We start from the raw sequence: 20,202 nt of genomic DNA, 5'->3' as shown, positions 1-20,202 counted from the left end.
TCAGAAGTGGACATGAATGGCTGTAGTCTTCTTCATGGGTAAATAAGGCATCCCCCTGAAAATAAGCCCTAGAGCATATTTTGGCCTTCAAAAAAAAATAAGACAGTGTCTTATCATCGGGGAAACAGGGTACTTACTGTCCGTGCTTTAAAAGGCACATTTATAAACAGCCTAGGAAAACTGTTCAGGAGACTGGAGTTCAGCTTTAATCCTAAAGCGTCACAATTATCCAAAACATTACCTGTAAGCAATATTAATACTAGTTAAAAAATTCCACAAATTTTTTTCTCTTAAATGCCCTTGAACTTGAATGTAAATTATCTAAATTTACAGTAAAAACTTTGTGTTGACCATGTTCATCCTCTAAATTGTAATCTTTAAAACTAGGAAAGCACAAACCATAGTTTTGTTTTTTTTTAACTCTGTAGGCCAGCCACAAACTACTATTTGACATCATCTTGTCCATACGAAATTTGACATTGTCTACTCTACAGAAACTAACCTAGAGAATGTGAAACCTCAATACTTGATAAATTTACAATACAGATTTCATAACACTGTATGATTATTGAAAAGCATTTTTAAAGGTAAAACCAGAGGAACAAGACCCTCACCAAGAATGAATCAAAATTAGCAAAATGCAACAAAGCCTAAGTGGGTTTGCGCTATTGCACTTTGCGTTGACAGATCCACTTCAGTTTTTTATCACAATGTTAAACTTGATTTTTTTATTTCAACACTCTCTGTGCATGCTAATCAGGGTTTTGATTTCAGTTTTGTCAGGGTTTTTCTACTCTTTTCTGGGTTTACCAAGTTTGGTTCCTGAACTATCTCCTTGTCCATTCTTTGAAACCTCTAACATGTTCAGTTGCACTGGTCTGTATCTGCAGTATTTGGTAATTACATGTTGGAATAACAGTTTTGTTACTATAGAGGCCACTACCGTGCTATGTGTTGTGGTGTGTTGCACCTATCGGGTTCTGAGGGTAAAGCGAGACTAGCACATTTTTTATCTATGTTTGTTCACATCCCCTGTCACCCAAGTCTTGTTTTTGTGTTCCCTGACCATCTTTTCTTTAGTATACTTCACATTGCCTTCTGACATAATTTTCCTGTTTCTTAATTTTATTATCAGTTTATTCATTGTTGACTCCCCATCTGTGCTAAGTATTTATAGAAATAGTGCAGGCTGGAAATCAGACTATTTTTGCTCCTTAAGTATTCTTGTTTGTTTTCTCATTTTATTATTGCATAATTATGCAGTTTTTGCAGTTTATTAAGGCACTGTTATGTAAATTGAATGCTTAGATAAAGTTCTAATGTCTCTAATGCTGCAGAAAGATGTACTTTTATGTCCTAATTTAAAGATCGCAACCTGTAACTCACAAAGTGTATCAAAGTCAGTGTTGACATATGAGAATTTTTTTTTTGTGTTCATTACACTAAAATTACAGTCAAAATGAGCTGCTTGATAAGGATGAATGATGAGCTGATTTTAGTTTAAACACCTTAGAACTGGGGTTCTCATCTCCAGTCCTCTAGGGCAGTGTTTTTCAACCCTTTTTGAGCCACAGCACATTTTTGACATTGAAAAAATCCTGTGTCACACCACAAACCAATAATGTTACAAAATGACACTCTGTAGCTTAATACAGTGTGTGTGTGTGTGTGTGTGTGTATATATATATATATATATATATATATATATATATATGTATGTGTATTTATGTGTGTGTCTAAATATATATTTATATAGACAATATAGCTTTTCAATGTATTTATACTCGCTCAGTGCGAGACCTAGGCCTGTTTAGATGAACATAAAGCTGATATTTGTTTTTATCGTTTGTTGAATTTTTATATTAAAGAATTTTCAGTGTTGTTTTTTTTTTTTTTTTAACAGATTTTTGTTTTTTTGTTTTTTAATTTAAAGTTTATTAATAAATATTGGACACATTTTGGTGAGTTGTGCCTAAGAATTATGCCTACAATTTGCATGCAGAATTATGCCTACAATTTCCATGCAAAAAAGTAACGCTTTTTTATGGAAAGTCCCTCATCTTTTCTATTTTTTGTAACACAGGACTTGCTAAAAAACGTTAAAAGTGCAAACTGTGTCATATTTTAGTAGATATATTTTAGTACATCTTCATTCTTGTCTGTTATTGGAATGTAATTCTCCATTCTATTTAGTTATATTCTGGAATGGTGCATGGTTTCTTCAGTACCCAGTAACATGTTTTACCCAAATATTGATCTGAGTAAAAATGCTAGAAAAAATGGGGCAGCTTTAACCCCCTAGCAGTATTCCCGAGTCTGACTCGGTATGGATTTTACATGCAATAATCTGTATTCCCGAGTCAGACTCAGGCTACCTAAAAGCAGAATAAAAACCCACTTACGTTGTTCTGTCGCTATCCCCTGGCGTCCTGCTGGTCCCCGCAGATCCCTGGGACACGTCTGCCTCCTACGATATCCATCCACGAAGTGCGGAGACATCCTGCGGGGTTTCCCGGTGATGTCGGTACATGCGTTGTTGCGACTGGGATTTAGCGGCAGGAAATTCAAATAATTTTGTACTGGATTCAATACAAAATAGCTGTATTGAGTCCAATGCAAAGAAATATTCATATAATAAATAAATATATATATATATATATATATATATATACATATACATACAGTGGTACCTCAGTATAAGTAAGCTTTGGAATAGGTCCAACTTGGTATAGTCCAAAATTTTGCTTGATATACAATCTTTGTGCTAGAACTTGTGTGGGTCAAAATGAGTCATAACACCGTGCTTCCCTTATTTACCTCTCTCGAGACAAAGCCACAACTGCCCACGAGCTTCAGTTCGACAGTTTCCACCATTCGGTGAACAACCCCCGCTATAACTCTCTGTGAATTACATAACATCTCCTCCTCCCTTCTCAGCACAATCCTAGTAGGCACTCAACTCTTCTCAGCAAGGTAAAGTGAGGTAAAATTTTCATTTATTTCATCTAATTGCTTTTGTATTTATGTATTTGAGTATTAAGCAGTCTTATAATTATTTTTTACAGCCCCATCAATGTATAATATGCCAATAACAATAAAAAAAAATTCATGGGAAAGGATTATTTCATTTTCCTTGTATTTCTTATGGGAAAATAGTTTATTGTTAAATTTATTATCTTTTAGACATGTGTCAGTAAGTCATGCCTAAGAATGATGGGCCTAGAATGTAAAATGAATTTCCATGCAAAAAATGGTACCGCTTTTTGCATGGAAATACGTCCAGAATCAGACCGCTAAGGAGGTTAAAGCCTTTGTCAAATATTTGTCAAGTGACATGTAGCAGCCACTCTACAAAAAAGGAATGTATATTTAGATTCCCTGAAAGTTAGAATTTTAACAACCACTATAAATCAAGATACTGGATACAGGGAAAGAAACAAGTATATGCCTTCAATTTATAAGATTATACATAAAAATAAGTTCTAGCTAAGGTGCAATATGACTGACCCAACAAGAGGCAGAGCAGCCTCTGTATTCCTTTGTCACACTACGGGTCCTGTGCTACCACAAGCCAGGAACTATGGCAACCTTTGCTGGCATGAGAGGGCGGAGCCAGAACTGAGCCAGGGCTCCACAATCAACTCTTGTAGCCATGGCAATCCACCCCTGACTTGGATAATTTCCCACGACACACCTGAACATTTCCCACGGCACACTAGTTGAAAATCGCTGCTCTAGGGCCATACACATGCTAGAATATGGTATAAACTAGTCAATTTATATTCTAGACAAGGGGGCGAGTTGGTGGAACTGTGACCCAGAAGAGAAAATCTTGCAGGACAAAGCTGATTAACAATGTGACTGGATCTCATGAAACAAGTGCCAAATTAAGATAAAGTCTCTTTTTTTTCTTGTCCTTTTTTAATCACTGAGGTGCTAACTCGCTTAAATTGGAGTATCAAAACTGGTGGTAAAAGTTTGACAAAAATTGGGTCACCTGGGTTCACATCCTTCTTTAAAGAGCTAAAAGGTGGATAAATGCTTTATATGCTCATTAAAATAAAGAGAAAGTTCAGTGAAAATGAATTGTTGGCTATACAATATAAGGATTTGCAAACAGATGATGTGTTGTATTCTTCTGCGGGGTGATGTATGAAACAGGTTAAGGACTCAAAACTCTTAATTTGTGTGGAATATTCCAAGTTATATGATTGGCTATATACAATTTCTTGTCAAAATTGTAACATTTGAACAAAAAGCTCTGTATTTTATTAAGATTGTTTTTAACACTTTGTAAACGAATAAATTGTATGATTTATTTTTAATATTGTATGTTTTATTATTAAGGCACCTAAAAAATCCCAGGATATCAATGGTGAGGAATTTTTTATGTTTGTAAACCAATCCTTAAAAGATCTTGTATTGTATTTCTATCATTATCTACTTCAATAGTAGAAATACAAAAAGTGTATGCAGGTCTTTTCCCTTGATTACACCTGCTTTCAGCTTCGGGCACTTTTAGTTGATTTTTTTTGGGGGGGTGGAGAGGGTTTGTTTTAAAAGACTTTTGATTGATTTTTTTTGGGTGGACCTGAATAAATTAAAGAAATGCTTACATAAGAGAAAGCTCCTATAGTCTGCACTTTCTCAATAAGATAGGTTTAAAAATTCACGTTGGAAATGCAGCAAACCATGTTACATTAGTCCACGGTATCTCTAGGCAAAAAACACTCATATGGGGCGGATTTAATTTGTTTGTATCGGAGGACAGTACAGAACTCCTTGTTGTAAATAAGCCCCTTAGTCTTCAGTTTTTATGAAAGGGTGGCCTTACTCATGAAATATATTTATAATTTTATCCCATTTCTTTGAAGTCTGAGACCCTCTGAGGCCATTGCAGTTCTGCCTGATTTTTGATGTTTGCTCCCTTGTATAACATTTACATTCCAGACAACTTTTGTAATTTGTAGAGGGCAAAATGTAACATTTTGTGCAGGGTTAGGATTCGAAAGAGGCCCAACATGTGTATGATATTACATTGTTCGTTCAGGTTGTTCATGTTATGAGGTAGACTATAGCTTTAAATTCATAGAAAGTTCTGGGCAGCTGGAAGACTGCTCAGCCATAGAAATAATTAGGGCACCAAGCAGAGATAGATTGAAGGTTCAAGCTAAAATGAGCTGTGTGGCACAGGGCATGAAAATGAGAAGGAGTGGAGTTTATAATAATATAATGATAGACAAGTTCACAAAAAGGAATCTTGAACTTTAAAAACTCCTATGTAAGGTTGGAAGCAAATATTATCTTTTATTTGAATGTGAGATTCTATTTTTAGTATTTTTTTTTATGCATCTCATTCCATTGCCTTGTGGCTTTGTTCCACAGCACACACCACAGCTGGTTGAGGGGAGATAATGTTTTGAAACATAATTGCAAAGTACACTCTTTAGTGAGGGATGAGCTGTTTTTTTTTATTTATATCAAATTATAGCCCAAGAGTCCTTTAAATGTTGAAAAAATAGCAATAAGTCTATATAATCGAAAGCAGGAGGCACAAAATAAAACAAAACCTTTTATTTAATAACATTTGGCTCATTATTTTGTCAGGCCTGCATGTTTTGTGAACAAAAAGGTTTTTTTTTTCTTTAAAAACTTCCCAAATATTTTACTTGTCACTTAAGGTAGACCCAAATAGACGCAAAAATCTCGTATAAGCATTACAATGCTAATGTGTTTATTCCAAAAGTGTAATAATGCTTATGTTTTAATATCGCTTGATGTTCCTACCATGAAGGTCCTTGTTTGAGCTTTTCTGTTATTGCATGAATCCCCAGTACGCCACTTTGTCACATTTGTCCCTGGTGAAGATTACAAATGTCAATGTTGCCACATTTGGAGAGCTGATCCAAAGCAATAATGTACAGCTGGCAAAAATGCTTCAACAGGAAGTGCATGAAAGAGGTCGTAGGTGATTAACAATGCTGAGACTCAAATTCAGAGATCTCTATTCTGTCGTGTGGCTGACCGTCTTAAAATATAAAAAGAAATTTGCTTGTTTTTCTAGTTTCCTTATTTGATTTTATCCTCCCTTTTTTAATTTTTTTTCAGTTCCCCTTTTATTTCACAATTAAAATCTTCTTGCTTTGGTACAGATTACAGAAGTCCTACTTTGCTATAGCTTCATTAGATTTCTCCAACCATTGACTCGATACCATCTCTTGTTTGGGAGGGTCATATTAACAGGTTGTGTGTGTTTTTCCCGCAGCATTTGTCATTTTTTTTCCCTTTGGTTATGACTTCTGTAAAGTGAAAGGTCTGCTTTCCTTTTGGGGGCCTTGTTGTGCCTCTTCTGACTATTTTTTTTTTTTTTTTTTGTATTATGGCACTATTTAAAAAAAAAAAAAAAAGAAAAAATGATAAAGTAATTTTGGTGGTTAAGTCTTTCAGGATCTTCCCCTAACTTACATTATTCATGTTTTTGGTGACTGGCTCTGTAACTACCCATACGTACAGAGGCCCCAGTACATCCGTTTATCATCTGCTACAGAACATATCTCCCCTGGTGCATGCAGCATGTTATCTCATTATTGGGAGTGGCAAAGTCTGGCAACCAAAAATAAGTTTGCATTTTGATCAAAGTACATGAAATTGTTGGGCAAGTAACCCGTATTTTATTGTTTCCTCTGTTAATAACAATGCTGACAATGAATGACTAAGCTGTCACATTGTAAAATTCTTTGGTCTTTGGGCATTCAACCTCACTCTCAATATAGAAAACAAGATAGGCTATAACCATGCTCCAAAATGGGGGGATGTGGTTCTGTAGCTCTTTGAGATTGCTGTGTAATTGAATAAGTTCAGCTCAAGCAGAGAGCACAGTAGAATTTCTAAACAGCTGGCATTTTTATAGCTTATCAAGTAGATATATTAAAATACATGAAATGTTGTATTTAACAGGCCAAAAGTAAAAAAGGGGAAAATTTCATTGTGAGGACTTTTCATATACTTCTTTTCCATTGTACTGCATGTCACCCTTCCTGCCTGTGTCATGGTAGAGGTTTTTATATTTTCCAGGTAGATGTTTACTTTGTACCACAGACAGGAATCTGGTGTTTGCATGGTTGACAGTGTTTGTGAAAGTTTTTTTTTTTTTTTTTTTACCCTGCATAAATGGAATACCATTGACTAGGCTAACACTTGCAGATAGAAGTAAAGGTGAAAGTCTTTCTATTGTCACAGGATGTCCTTATTGGAACACTAGCTGTGTGACCCTTATCCCTGAAGTCAGAAACACCGTACCCTCCTGGGTTCCCATGAAACCTGACCCAGAGGGTTCCACATTGGAGGTTTTTTTTGGCCAGTAATCCTGTGACATCTGCTTTTAAGCACAACTTTTAATGGCTTTAAGCAGAACTGTCAAAAAAAAAAAAAGCATAATTTGATTTTACATACACAGAGCCCTGATCCTTCCACACCTGGCCTCATTTTGGTCCCTCACTGTTCTGGAATTCGCTCCAGTGCAGAAGAAACACCAGGCAACACCATCTTCTGTATTCTTTCTTCTTCCGCCTACATCACCTGATCTGGCACTGCTCAGGCTTAGAAGCCGGTGACATTTACTGCTATGTTTTGTTTTTTTTGTTGTTGTTATTTTCCCCCTAGTTTTTTGTGCCTCAGCTGCAACTGGAAGTTAAAGGAAATCTCCCAAAGTGAGGGACCTCAATATATTAAAGATACATTTTAATTTAATAATAATAAGTATAGAAGTAGATGTTGCATGAGTGGCATTTTTGACCTACTGGTGATTGTTTTCAGTGTGTAATTAACCTATTTTGTACTCGTGTGTGTGTGTGTGTATATGTATGTATGTATGTATGTATGTGTGTGTGTGTGTGTGTATATATATATATATATATATATATAACCATGTTTTTCATGGTTTTCCCATGAGGATACTGGAATTTGTGGCATTGCAGCTGCAATTTGTGATAAATTAATATCTATAGTCTGCTTTTCCGTGTTATGTTTCAGGTGCTAAAAGTCCATTAGATTTGATTTTTTCTTAGCAAATCTTAGTCACATATCTGTGGTACCTCTCCTTCCAGGTTAACGTGTTGCTAGAACATATTGTGATTAGAATACTTTTACACCCTGAAGTACCATTTTCACACACTTTTCTTGTTTTGAGGTTCACATAAATTATTTACCTGGAATTTCTGTGGTCATTTTATATTTTAAAGTTTTTTTTTTTTTGTTTTTTTTTTGTATGCTTTTGTTTGGAGCAGTGTGGAGAACTCTGATGGTGTCTGAAACAATGCAAGGAACTTCCCTTTTTGACACTTCTGTACTTTGAGGTTTTATCCTGTTTTCACTACCTTTTAGTAATAAAAAAAAAACATCTGGCTATGAATAAATTCAAAGTTTAAAGATCTTTGAACGGGTGGGGAGGGATGTATATTTGTTAATGGAAATCTAGTTTGAAATTAATCAAGAAATAGTGTTTAAAACCAATCACGGCAAAGTATAGGCGTACAGAGAAAAATTGTGAGCTACTTTTTAACAGTCTGATAGTGGAATAGGGAATGAAGACATAATTGTTGACTCTAGTGACCAGTCGGGCATTATTTATTTTGGGGGGAAAAAGTCTGAAATCCAATTGTTCACTATGGGTGACTGCTTTGCATTTAGTCCTTCTTTTCTTTTACAATAAATATTTTTTTTTTTATTGGGTTTTGTGTCCAGTTTATATTCTCTGTGTTAAGGTCCAGCTACTCTCACGCTTTGTAGCAGGTGCTTTTTTTTTTTTTTTTTTTTTTCCTTTTGAAAATCTACTAAGGCTTAGTCTACACGGACTGTTTGTTTCCCCAGCATTTACCTGAGGTTTTAAAGCCCATTTTTGAAATCCATATGCATTCCAATGGGCTAATGTTGCTTGCAACAGTATATGTATATGTATGTATATTAACCTGTATGTAATATAGTTCACACATCTCCCCTCTGTGTTAAATGTTCAGTTGTATATTCAGCTCCACCACAGTACTGTGTGTTGTGTACACTGCACATTGAATGATGCATGTAACACATCATGCACCTTCTTTGCTGCACACTGCTGCTTCCCTCCATCCCTCTAAACACTGTGTGATATACTACAAACTGTATACTTTTGCCTTGTACACAGTCTACTATATAATATGTGTCCTGGTATTAATATTATTTATAAACAGGATTTATTTAGCGCCACCATATTACGCAGCGCTGTACATTAAATGGGATTTGCAAGTAACAGTCGGATACAGACAGTGACACAGGAGGAGGAGAGGACCCTACCCAGAAGAGCTTACAATCTAGGAGGTGGGGGAAGTAACACACAAAAGGAGGAGAGTATTTCTGATGCTCCCCCACCCTAGTCTTTGTATCAGACAACAGAATAAATTCATTTTCGGGGACTCTTGAAATTGGTGGTCAAAAAGGGTACGCGTTCGCTTTGGTTAAAGTAGGGACAGGACAGAAATAAAAACTTGACAAAGGGTCACACCCTTTTCCACTCCACTATTTTCTTTGTAATTTGTATAAAGAAACTACAATGAACATTGTTTTTAGTGTATTATTTTTTTTTTTTCTGAAGCTACTTTGTAATATATGCATAAAATTATCCATCTATTTTTATGTAATCGTAGCATTTTATGTAGAATTTAAAGGGTGCTGCCAGAACCCTCCCTTATGTCTTTATAACATTGATGGTCCTTCCCTTTATGCTAATGATCAGCAGCAAGGCTTAAGGAGACTTGGGGTGGCTTAACAGAGGTGTAAGTCTCATCTGTATCTGGACCATATTCTGTAATTCTTGTAGTGAAGGTTAAGGTTTATAATGAAAACATCACATAAGAATGTTTTATTGCTATAGTCACATTGCATGTTGGTTTCTGTAAGATGTTTCACTTCTTCCTTGTGTGACTGTTCATATTTCCTGTCTTCACTAACTTACAGTGGTTGAAGTACAACATTCTTATCTGTCACATACTGTGGGTGTGCAGGATCTGTAAACATCAAAGTGCTTGCGTTATTTTCTAATCTGTCAGCAGAGGCAAAAAAGTTTTTTAATATACCAGTATTTTCTGATTTATCTACCGTATCTTCAATTTCTGCTCCAAGTATCATAAAGAAACATCAGACGTACAAGGATTCCAGGATACGAAAGGTGATCTATTGAAAACTGGGGGAATCAATAAGATTTTTTATTTTTTACAGTTTTAGTAAATCAACGCAGCAAAGTTATATCAGTAGTACTCATTACTAATTTTTCATGGGATTTTAAGATATTTCTTTTAGATAATGATATAAACAAGAATAATTTTTTATAGTCCCTTTATTATTTAAATTGCCATGAAAAAAATATACCCTCCCCTATAAAATATCAGGATATGGGTGCACGGAGCATACAGTGGCTATAGGTTATGAGCTATGCCCACTCCCTTTAGCTTTATATGTTCACATGTGAACGATTCTTAACACGAAATCATTCTACCTATCTACTGTGAGTGCAGTCTGTCATTTAATCCAAGGATCACCACCAATGCCGGATGAAGAAAGAACCTGGAGACTAGAAAGTGTAGAGTATGCTGAGTTTGGAAGATAATAAAAAAATAAGTTAGGCTGGAGCTCAGCCTGGGCACATTGGGGTACAGAACTGAAAATTGCACCTCACAAAGAATGTTTTAATGGGCAGTGACCATTGGATTCTTCCATGCTCTGTCCCACAATTATACAGAACACCAGAGTTAAAACTTAAATATGGGGAAGGGAAAGAAAGCAGTAGAGCAAGCAAAATTAGTGACAGAAGGGTAGAAATAAAGAGGCTTCTATTGTTTTTGTGATCCAACTACCACCTACCCAACAGGAAGCAGTAAGGCTTTACCCCCCCCCCCCCCCCCTTTGCCCGTCTTGATTGTTCTGGCCAAGATGATGTAACCCATGTGCAGCAGGACATCGCCCATTCCTTTCTACTATAAAGACCTGCCAGATCACTGTTTTTCAATGCTGGAACTTTGGTTAAAAAAAAACAAAAACGTGAAATTGCATTTCTTTGCAGGATATGCGCAATGCTCACTACAGTGGTCATTTCATATATGGCAGAACATTGTGGGAAGTTCTGAGAAAGAGACCTTTTGATCTGTGCTCAGTAGAGTATGTGCCAGTGGTTGAAAACTGCTATTTTGCAAACCTCTACACTATTATTTTTAAAACAAAGAAGTTTTTCTCTTTGTAGTGGTTGTCACATTCACAAGCACTTGGGGACTCAAAAATGTTTTAAAATGTTGTCAATGTACGAAAAAATAATAAAAGAGCATGTGCGCGCACACACAGATCAGCCAAACATTTAAATCACTAAAATTTGAAGTGAATTGCATTATCTTGTTACATTGTGATATATTAGGCAGCAAGTGAACAGTCAGTTCTTAAAGGTGATGTGTTGAAAGCATTGTTTTTGCTGCAAATTTGGCTACCTTGCCACATATTAGTCAGAGTGCCCATGCTGATCCCTTGTCCATCTCTCAGAACAATGGGCACATGAGTGTCAGAACATGCAACACTGAAAAAAGTGATCTGATCTCATGTGATTTTCTTAATTGGGGCTGGGGGTGTATGCATTGGTTACCTGGGGAAGAAAGTGCAGCCGGATAGAAGGGGTTGTTAATGGTTCAATGTTGCTGCATTGGAATAGGAATAATAAAAAAAAATGTATGCTCCGAGTGAGATATTTCTGAAACTTAGTGGAAAAATCATTTAGACTTCCTATTGCATTGTGTTTCTCTATTTTAGGGAATTTTCTTGTCATGTCCTTGTGACTGGGATTTACCAGCTCGACTGAATTAAAAAAAAAAAAAAAAAAAAAAAATAATAATTTGGTTGGGGCTGAAGATGTTCGGTGTACCTGATATTTAGCGTAATGTTTCTGTGTTTTTCTGCAGATCACGTTCCTGACATTGATGAGAGTATGAGTGGTTCCAACTGTGCCTCATTCAGTTCTGTTTTAAAGGTCTGAGCATGATTTGTGCCAAAAGTATTACAGGTAGGTACTCTGTTTTTATATTGGTCTCTATTAATACCTTCTTCATATCTGTTTTATAGATATATTGATAATGTGCTCTACACCAAATGTAACCAATGTGCTTGATCACAGCTGTTTTATAAGAATATACAGAAAATTATGCACTACACTATCTATAAATACCTATTAGGCAGAAACTGACTCATTCCTAGTGTTGGCTGAGCAAAGAGGGAGGAGAAGTTATTCAGCAAATGTGTGACTATTGCATATCATGATTTTGTTTGTGGCTTAAAGTGAGAAAAGGTGTGGACTAGGCAAAGCATTCTGTTTAGTTTTCTTTATCACAGAACCGTGATCTGTTTATTGTCGTTTTAAAAGATAACACCTTAAGGAGCTGAAAACTCATTCATATCTAATATCCTAAACACCAGAAAGGTGAAGTTTGGAATTGCACAGATTAGTCCTAACTTGTCTAACAGCATGGATCTAGGCTTGTGGTGAATTTAATGTTACTCCATCATAGATGTTATTTTATTATATCTCTGAATTGTGGTAAGAGAAAAATCTGTTAAACCGGTCCACAACCAGAATTTATCTGTCTTATTCATACCTTTCCCACAGGTTTAAGCTGAACATGGGGATCACTGACCTCTAAATTCTTAAGGCCAGTTGGATATCCTGCATTTACATGTACTAACGAAAACATATGCCAAAGGGAGAAGAAAGCAGAGACCACCTCATTGGTCTGTGGCAGTTTTGTCATTCAGTTACAGGCAGGGGACAGGGAGGTGACAGTCTTGTTTACCTGCAGCAGAGAAAACTCAGATTACCAGGCTTGGCAGTACTGCCTTGCAGGGTTGTTTTAAATGCCAGCACTTAACTGACTAAAATTCAGTTGCTTGGACAGGTAAAACCTTTTCCATATATGTATTTCAGTGTTGCTGCTGGAGTTGCTATTTGCTTGAAATTAAGCTTTAAGTTTCATCCCTTCCACCTAAAACATGCTGTGCCTTATTAAATTCTGAGTTTGCTTAAACACATCCCAACCTGAAAGCAGATCCTTAAGTACAAATTAGTTTATGCCTTCCACATTGACTGCTATCGTCCAATTTCTTTTTTTTTTTTTTTTTTTTCTTGCCATTGCTTCCTGATCTTTGCACCATTTTATTTAAGGCTAATGCTTTGCTTATAGGATTAGTGTTTATAAAGAGTTTTTAATTAATAAAACCGCTACATAGCAGGTAAAAACATAACGGAGCTTGTTTTTCTTTGTTTCAGGAACCGGCCTTCAAGCCAAACATTCCATGCAGCATGAAACCAGCCAGGGACTGTAAGGATGACTGAAGTAACGGTCTCATCCAAAATGCGGAAGGGCCTCTTAAAGGACCCTGACATAGCAGATCTATTTTGCAAGGATGACCCAGAGAGAATATTTTTAGACCTGCATGAAATTGGACATGGCAGCTTTGGAGCAGTGTACTTTGTAAGAATAATTTTTAACATACATTAACAATATGTGTAGGGGAACTGTTTGTGATTATGAATATTTAAGTAGCATTAACTGTTCTGTATCAAAAACTATTTCAACTGGATTCCAGAAAGTATTTCCCTCCAGTATATAAGCAGGTAAGTGCAACCTATAGGTTACCCCTACCATCCTCATGTCTTTTACTGGAAATACTGCAAATCTCTGCAGTCCCTACAGTTTTCCTGCTACCTGCAGTGTTTGACCTGGACTTTGATTGTACACAATCAATTCTTTAGAAATCTTTGAGGCTAACCACTGTGACCAAAATAATGCATAGAAGAGAAGAGTGCTGGTACTGCAGCCAGCTGACGGCAACTCAAATGAAGGACACAAGCAGTGTAACCTCTATTGCCACAATTTTTTGGAGTTTCTTCTTCTGTTATGTATCTTGTTATCAACTTTTTTTGTTTACGATGGGCTGACATTACCGAAAGTAACTAAAGTCTGAAGTAATAAAAAACAAAAAAATAGGTGCCAATATTGGAAGATTTTAGTTTCTTTTGACATTAAGGATGGGTAGTTGTACAAAACTGAATCTTTACTTTTTTGTGAGATGTTATTTATTACTTTTCTTTTACTGTCGGAGAAAAAAACTGCATGGTGTTCCTGATTAATACAGACCTGCCTCTTGCCTGAGCTCAGACACCAAAATTATTTTTTACTGATGGATCCCAGACTGCTTACAGCTTACCTGCTAATGGTGTTGATTTCTGCATCCTGGAGTCAAGTTGCCCTTTTCTCTTAGAGTTTGTGCTGTCATTGGAAACTTCTATAGCTTTGTCAGATGTGGCTGGGTCCCTTTTGACTGAGGACTTCTAAATTCTAAACTACCAAGTTATTTTCTGACCTTTCCTGCAGGCTCTAGATCTGATTGTGGCCTTAGCACCTTTCGAGCCATCAGCTGCAGAAATTCTAACTTAAGTCGCTCCAGTCCTTGCCTGATGAGCTTACCCCTAAACAGTCTGAGGCTCCTGCTGTTAAAAATGAAAGGAAACCATTTTGACTTATTGATGCAATGTGCACCCTCTGAAAACAGGATATCCGTACTTCTACCTATGCTGTCCCCATGCTTGGGTAACTTAATACTCCTAGTTCCACAAAGACTTTTACATGGCACTTGGTTTTCCATCTATTTTTAAATGATGATTTGAAAGAATCCTGATAATATATTTGCTTCCCCTGAGCACATACTAGCTTTGTATCTGTTTTGGTGTGAATTTACAAAATTAGACCATTCCCACTGTGGATCTGGCTGTGTCCATTCTGAAAACCGTGTGTTGGAGAATACACTGGTCTTCAAGGATCTTACTGATAAGTTGGGAACCCTTTCTGAAGCCCTGTTCTCTATGGTCAGTGCTTCCCTTTACTTCTGCCTGGCTGGGAACTTACTTTTGTTAAACCATATTTGGACAAATTGCCCCCAGAAAAATATAACCACTGGTGCAGTTGATTGATTTGTGGGGAGAAAAATGGCAATAGCATTAACTTCAGTTGATGATAATTTGCTGAAACATTCCTTTCCTGCATGTCAGTCGCAGATTTGTGAGACTGCCACCTTGTTTTGTTTTCTCAAGTTTTGGTAGGTGCATACCTGGATTAGAGTGATTATTAAAACTAGCTAGCAATATACCTAAATTACCGTATTTTTTGCCGTATAAGACGCTCCCAAATATAGGAATATAGGACGCACCCAATTTTAAAGGAGTAAAATCTAGAAAAAGATTCTGAACCAAATACTGTAGTAAAATATTTTATATCAACTGTATAAAGTTAACAGCACATGTGTATGCACATTTTACATTTCATTTACCCTGTAGTTGGTCCGCCTGAACACTTTCTCACACACACCATACACGCTGCCTGTGATCTATCCAGAAGCAACAGTATGATGTAGGAAGAGCAGTGTGACTTCTCCCTGTGATTCGGGGGCGGATCTTGTGGAGCCATTCTTCTGCCCATCAATCATGGCCATCCAATAGAGTAGTAGGCGAAGGGGGGCGGAGCAGTAGCAGCAGTATGAGGTAGGGAGGGCTGTGTCTTCTCCCCGGGATTCAGGGGGCGGAGCTTTGGCGGATCAATTCTTCTGCCCATCAATCACGGGCATCCAATCAAGTAGGAGCGGGGCAGAGCAGAACACGGACAGCACACAGTAAACATTGACCGGAGGAGGCGGAACGTATGGAGCAGGAGGGGCAGACGTGCGGACATTTCAGGGCACCATAGATTGATACAGTGCCAGGGAGATATGCACAGAAGCGGGGAAATTGTGCCCACACTGCCTAGCAAGGAGTGAGACTGCCCGGGGAGACATGAGGAGGCACAGCCCGCACTGATGGAGGGAAAGGTACCGGTAAGCTCAGCAGAGCGTTGACATGGTGCCCGGGCAGCACGTGGTTAGACTGTCGGGAGGGGGAACAAGGTGCGCTATAGGAGGGAGAGGGTAGCCCGTACACACACAGCCTGGCCGTGCAGGGAGGGTCAGAGAAGTCTCCACAGCCCGCAGTACATGCCACAAATCCAGCCTGCAGCTCACACACAGCATAAAGAGAAAACTGCGAGCAAGCACCACACAAAGTTAGGGGCAGTTTTAATGCAGGCAAAATGTGTATTTGTCGTATAAGACGCACCAACTTTCCCCCCCCAGTTTTGGGGAAGAAAAAGCGCGTCTTATACGGCGAAAAATACGGTAATATAACAGGTCTTCAACCATGAAATCGGCCTAGAGTTGTCTGAAGAGAAAAACATTATAGGTAAGCATGTTCAAGTAAAGAGTTTTAGGACCATCTTCATACAGTTTAAGGCTATGTTCACATGAAAGGTTGGGGTTACCACTTTTTCATGACAGTAACCCACTGCCTCTGGGGAAACATTACATGTAGCTTCTCCCCAGCCGCTCCATAGACAATGAATAGGGGCAGTAGAGCGTGTCACAGCACTACTCACTGCGGCAAGCTATCAAATCTGAAGACTCTGTTTCTTTAAGAACTGGGGCTGAAGTTTGTGCTGGATTGTTCTCATGGCAGATCTGAATCTGCCATAATGATTCTGTGACAACCATAGAAAATTATTAAAGTTTAAGGTCCTTGGAGCTTTATTCAGCAATCCCTGGACCTGGCAGCAAGAGGAACAGTGACCCCAGAATAGGCAGAAGAATAGTGAGAATGATAGATAAAAAGCTAAAGAAATATTATAGAATATTTTTAAAGAAAAAAGGAAACCCAAGGTAGGTCCATTTTATGTCTGATCACTCCATCCATCACTTTTTGATTGTGGGCTCAATAAAAGAAGATCCAGGAGGACTTAACTATTGGAAGAAAAACCTAAAACAAAGTCAGACTGGAATTTTCTAAAATGCATGTTTTGTTTTTATATTTTCTTTCTTTTTTTTGTGGGTGGTTGTGTCACTATATATCCACAGATAAAAAAAAAATTAAAAGAAATTATATTTTGGCGCTGTCTTTGCTGTCTCCCACAATCTTTAATCTGTGCAGGGAACAATAAATCTCAAGGTTATCAAGAAATTATGGAGCAAAACATACTGCTAATGTCAGAAAGCTTTGTCTTCATCACAGGTTATAAATCTTTCAACAGGATAATGACCAAAAACACACCTACTAGAAGCGCCCAGGAATAGCTAAAAACGTAACATTGGGCTATTCTGAAGTGACTGTCCATGAGCTCTGATTTGTGTACAATAAAACCTCTATTGATAGACCACTTTTGCTCAAGTGAGTGGGCTAAACTTCTTGTTAACTGGTGGAGAAGTCTCATTTAGTCGTACAGGAAGTGCTTGTTCCTAATGCTTGTTAGGTTAAGGCACTCTGTTTTCTCTTTTCCATTTTCAGTTGTGTTATGATTTAAAATGTTCTGTTCAATCAAAACTATGACCCAAAACCTGATTTTTGTTTAATATGGATCACAATACTATAATGAGCTTTAGGTTATTTTAGAGATAATTTGTATTTTTTTTATTTATTTTTTTTTGTGTGGAGGGGTATCATTATTTTGTATACATTTGAATTCTTCCTCTTCCTTTATGCCAGTTTAGAATTCTTTTTTGGCAGGCTCAGTTTACCAGATGTTGTTGATCTAGTAGATTATTGGGTCAAATGTGCTTGGATCTAGAATTGGTCCATGCAGCAGACCTGGAAATCCTTTGAGCATGTTTGTCTGATATTAGTGTAAACATCTGTTGAGCCACTGAGATCTTGTGTTGATGTTACTAAAAGTTGTACATAAGTTTCTAAAGTAACAACATCAGTTACAACACAATTAAAAACGAATTTATTGTGGTATAATACCTGTGTAATATGTTTATAAATAAACATTTCAGTTAGTAAATTATCATGAGATTATATAATGTTAAAAATAACCCTTGTGTTTTTGTTCGTTCTGGTCTTTTTATAATATTTGTTTTTGTTTTGTGTAGGCCACAAATGCTACAACTAATGAAGTTGTTGCTATTAAGAAGATGTCCTATAGTGGGAAACAAATGAATGAGGTAAGAAATGAAAAAAGCTGCCCTAATAGGGTAGTAAGTAACTACAGCACATAAACCTGAGATGGCAACTAGAGGGTACTTTTTTTCTGGTTGAAAAAATTCTTATTCGTATCCAAAATTGTTAATTGAACTTGCCTCAATTTAGCTCACAGATTCAGGTTGATTTGTAGCCAAATTTGAATCCCATTGAAGTTGATGACAGAGGCAAATCAGACCACTGGCCTAATTCGCTGAGTCGTAGCTTTACCTTTCATTGACTAGTATAGCCAGATTTTGGAGACCCTTTAATAGGAGACAGGGCACACATGTTCGCTACCCCCAATATTTATTCAAGGGGCCTAGTTAAATATATTAAATAAAAGATACTAAGCCTGGTTAAGTATATTAAATATATATAAAATGGGAATTGCCTGTTAGGTTATCACACCTAAACATAGCAAGAATGTTGAACCTATGGAACTCTCCCCATACTATACAGCCAGTAAATAAACCACCATGGAGGTCTTTCTTTCAGGTATTGACTCTGTTTGGCAGGCTGGGGTTTACCAAGGAAAGTATTGCAGTTCATGTATATAGCCAATGTAGTTTAGGTGGTATAGCAGTACTTTTCATCACCTACATGACTCTTTACATGTGAACTGAATTTGCAACACCGAGAAAATATAAGCATTACTCTTCAAAGTGTTGTGTAGATACTATAAGATTAGTTTGTGGCAAAGACTGAATCTTCATGTAAAAACATAAGTACTCAAAGAATAACCCATGTGAAAGAGTATTATTAAAGCCAAAACATTATTGCTGTCTGTACCTGTGTTGGTTGTAGTTGGAAGTTTAAAGTTGTGGTAAATGTGTGTTACATCTTGTGTTCAAACAGAAATGGCAGGACATAGTGAAGGAAGTGAAATTTCTTCAACAGCTGAAGCATCCAAACACAATAGAGTACAAAGGATGCTACTTGAAAGAACATACTGCTTGGGTAAGTAAAGCATCACTGCTCACTTGTGGTACAAAATGTTTTTCTGATTTCTTTATATGTGTTTTCCCATGAACATTTATAGGAGAGTATAGATCTGATTTTAACATATTTTCTGCTTTCTTGTAGTTGGTAATGGAATACTGCCTGGGATCTGCTTCAGATCTGTTAGAAGGTAAGAAGTCTGTTAATTATTGTGACACATCTAGATCAAATGGCTTACCAGTTGTAAAAATGATCAAAGATTAAGTATATTCAAAAGTACATTGTATGGTAAGTCTAATGTAGCAATGACTACATTAACTACAAAGATATTAAAGTTTATGTGAAATGCACAGTTTGAATTATTTACTTATCTCATTTAAGCAACAGTCTGTGCTTCGTGGGGTTGACAAGTTTGAATCCTAAATATAAATGGCAGCACACTAGCACATCACAGACCCTTTAAATGCATACTGTTGTGTTCTAGATTCAGGGCCTATTCACTCAAAATAAACATTACCTGTAATTCAGGGTGAAACAATGTGGTATGTACCATTTTGAGTGGCTCTATTTAGTGAAACAAGGGAACACTGCACTGCACCATATAACACACACAATTCCACACACACTCTCACACACTCTTTAAGGAGTTGCAAGTCTACAGTAAACAGATTCAAATGAGGATACTATTTGGCGCCTATGTAGGGCTTATTTTGACTCCTGTTTTCTTTCAATATGTTCCCCCTATCCCAGGGGAGTTGGTATACCAGTATGCTCCTATATTATTGTAAATGTTGCTTGCCTGAGATAGACCCTATAGAGAGATATTTCTTTAATATTCCACTGATAATATGAATTTCACTATTGTTTATATATTAGCTGACCTTTCCTTGAAAAATGTTTGAAGCTGTAAGATCTCTCAGCAACTTTAATGGGGTATTTCTGATAATAAATTAAAACAAGAACATTTTGAAAAAAAAAAAGGAATGTGTAAAAGTCATCTTTTGGCCTAGTGGAAGTACCACTGCGTTGATAGATACCCACAATACCGAGGGCGCAGGTGGTCTTTCCTCTGAAGTAATTTGAGGGGGTGCTTTGGCCAAAACCTTTAACTGTATTTATGGTGGCCAATTGCCAGATTTTGTAATTGAGGCTCACCTTATTGTGTT

At 37.0% G+C, this 20,202-nt stretch overlaps 1 protein-coding gene across 5 annotated transcripts in view; it reads left to right on the top strand.

Moving 5' to 3' along the window:
• Nucleotides 1–20,202, top strand: part of TAOK3 (TAO kinase 3) — a 121,389-nt gene that overhangs the window by 22,089 nt on the left and 79,098 nt on the right. For 2 of the 5 annotated variants that reach the window (XM_072415962.1, XM_072415963.1), the window contains exons 2-7: nucleotides 11,970–12,070; nucleotides 12,671–12,956; nucleotides 13,328–13,532; nucleotides 18,007–18,078; nucleotides 18,953–19,054; nucleotides 19,181–19,226. In XM_072415962.1, the coding sequence (XP_072272063.1) occupies nucleotides 13,386–13,532; nucleotides 18,007–18,078; nucleotides 18,953–19,054; nucleotides 19,181–19,226 (367 nt within the window). In that variant the 5' untranslated portion in view covers nucleotides 11,970–12,070; nucleotides 12,671–12,956; nucleotides 13,328–13,385. Of the gene's footprint in view, nucleotides 1–2,830; nucleotides 2,984–11,969; nucleotides 12,071–12,670; nucleotides 12,957–13,327; nucleotides 13,533–18,006; nucleotides 18,079–18,952; nucleotides 19,055–19,180; nucleotides 19,227–20,202 lie in introns of those variants that run through there. The other 3 variants (XM_072415959.1, XM_072415960.1, XM_072415961.1) reach the window with 2 other exon arrangements.

The sequence above is a fragment of the Pyxicephalus adspersus genome, chromosome 6 (assembly GCF_032062135.1).
Source record: "Pyxicephalus adspersus chromosome 6, UCB_Pads_2.0, whole genome shotgun sequence".
Taxonomy (NCBI): Eukaryota; Metazoa; Chordata; class Amphibia; order Anura; family Pyxicephalidae; genus Pyxicephalus; species Pyxicephalus adspersus.
The sequence above is the reverse complement of the archived record's forward strand: the minus strand, read 5'-3'. Positions and strand labels throughout refer to the sequence as shown.